This window comes from Netta rufina (assembly GCF_964035555.1).
Source record: "Netta rufina genome assembly, chromosome: 1".
NCBI lineage: Eukaryota > Metazoa > Chordata > Aves > Anseriformes > Anatidae > Netta > Netta rufina.
The window spans coordinates 103,747,122-103,748,750 of record NC_140123.1 but is presented as its reverse complement, the minus strand read 5'-3'; the positions used below and the strand labels follow the sequence as shown (position 1 = coordinate 103,748,750).

Sequence of the window (1,629 nt, the reverse complement as noted above, 5' to 3'; positions counted from 1 at the left end):
CCCAGGGTTATAGTACTTAAAAAGTAAGCCCCACACCAAGTCTAAGATTAGCTTTTGTCATAAGAACAACCATGATGACCTATTTTATATAATATTTTAGCAGATGGAAGTTCAGACTTTCTGCACTGAATTTCAACATAGCTGCAATCTTGCAGTTAGGAAATGATTAGCCCTGCAATTAGGTGCCTTTAATTGAATCCCTGGCACTTGCTTAATTATAACATCACTACTGACACAATATGAAAAGCAGTAAAATCAACCCCTCCCTAGTTCCCCATTGGCTGGAAACTTGTTAAGCTTGATGGGTAGGTGCAGTAGTTGGAGGGGATTTCAAAGCAAATAAATAGCAGCTCCCTCTAGCTAGTCAGAAATGGATTTCCACCTGTGTGAACCTCCGACTGGGGAGAGCTGCTCTTAAAAAAACTTAACTTGCTGTATGAGGAAACTACCAGAGAAAGTATTGTCTCTCAGGCTTCATAATTCTACGAAAGAGTGATTTGGAAGACTTGCTAGGCCACCTTGCTTGAGGTACCTTTTTTTTTTCAGAAGGAGCATGGCTTGCTGTGCATTACAAATCACCGGGCTAATATTCGGAGGTGTGGGCATGGTTGGGACTTTGGCAGCTACAATTATGCCACAATGGAGAGTTTCTGCCCACATTGAGAGTAACATCGTGGTGTTTGAGACTATCTGGGAAGGACTGTGGATGAACTGCGTCAGCCAGATGGGCATCAGGCTGCAGTGCAAATTCTACAAATCTATCCTAGCTCTGCCCCCATCCTTAGAGGCATTCAGAGCCCTCATGTGCATTGCGGTGCTCCTGTCAATCATTGCCTTTTTGTTGGCCATTGTCGGTGTGAAGTACACTCGCAGGACCAAGGAGAATCCCCAGAGCATCAGTATCTTCATCCTGGTAGCTGGAATTGCCTTTCTCCTGACGGGCATCCTCGTTCTGATCCCTGTGTCCTGGACTGGTGGCAGTATCATTCGTGACTTCTATAATCCAAAAGTCCCTACACCACTGAAACGAGAACTGGGAGCTGCTCTCTATGTGGGCTGGGCGAGTGCTGCACTCCTCATCGCTGCAGGAGCAATGTACTGTAGCTTCTGGTGCTGGGCTGGTAAATCCCCAAAATCCAGGTATCCATCACTTTCTCCCAACAGATTGCACAAACCTGGCTCTGCAGGAGGGCCATCCGTAAGCATGCAGGCGTATGTGTAGCTGCTACCTGTGACCTTTCTGCTTAACACGTTGATATGTACTGATTGAATCAGTACCTAACTAAACTGTGAGTCTGTAACGGAGGAACAAATTTTTAGTTTGCTATTTACTATTAACATACATATCTGATCTCTAACATGACTACAGGAAATATTATTACACGGGCATTATGTTAGACCTCAGCCTGAAGAAAAATCTCACTATTTTATAGGAATGAAAACTGGCATGGGAACAGCAGCAGCTAGGAGCCTCTCACAGAAGACTAAGAGAGTATGGCTGGGCTGGAAGGCGGGCATCTATTGTGCAATAGTACCTTTGCCCTCCCCTAAGCCTGTGACATGCAAAGGGAGCAGTGCATTTATTCTAAGGTAAAGTCTTTGTCAGGACTGTCCCAGGACAGTTATGAG

The 1,629-nt window shown here is 45.1% G+C and overlaps 1 protein-coding gene across 1 annotated transcript; it reads left to right on the top strand.

Annotated features, from left to right (window-relative positions):
• Nucleotides 1-553: 553 nt before the first annotated feature.
• On the top strand, nucleotides 554-1,222 carry LOC311210134 (claudin-17-like; the record flags this gene model as incomplete). The annotated part of the gene is made up of 1 exon (XM_084287923.1): nucleotides 554-1,222. The coding sequence occupies one exon, from the start codon at nucleotides 554-556 to the stop codon at nucleotides 1,220-1,222; it is 669 nt and encodes a 222-aa protein (XP_084144049.1).
• Nucleotides 1,223-1,629: the final 407 nt, after the last annotated feature.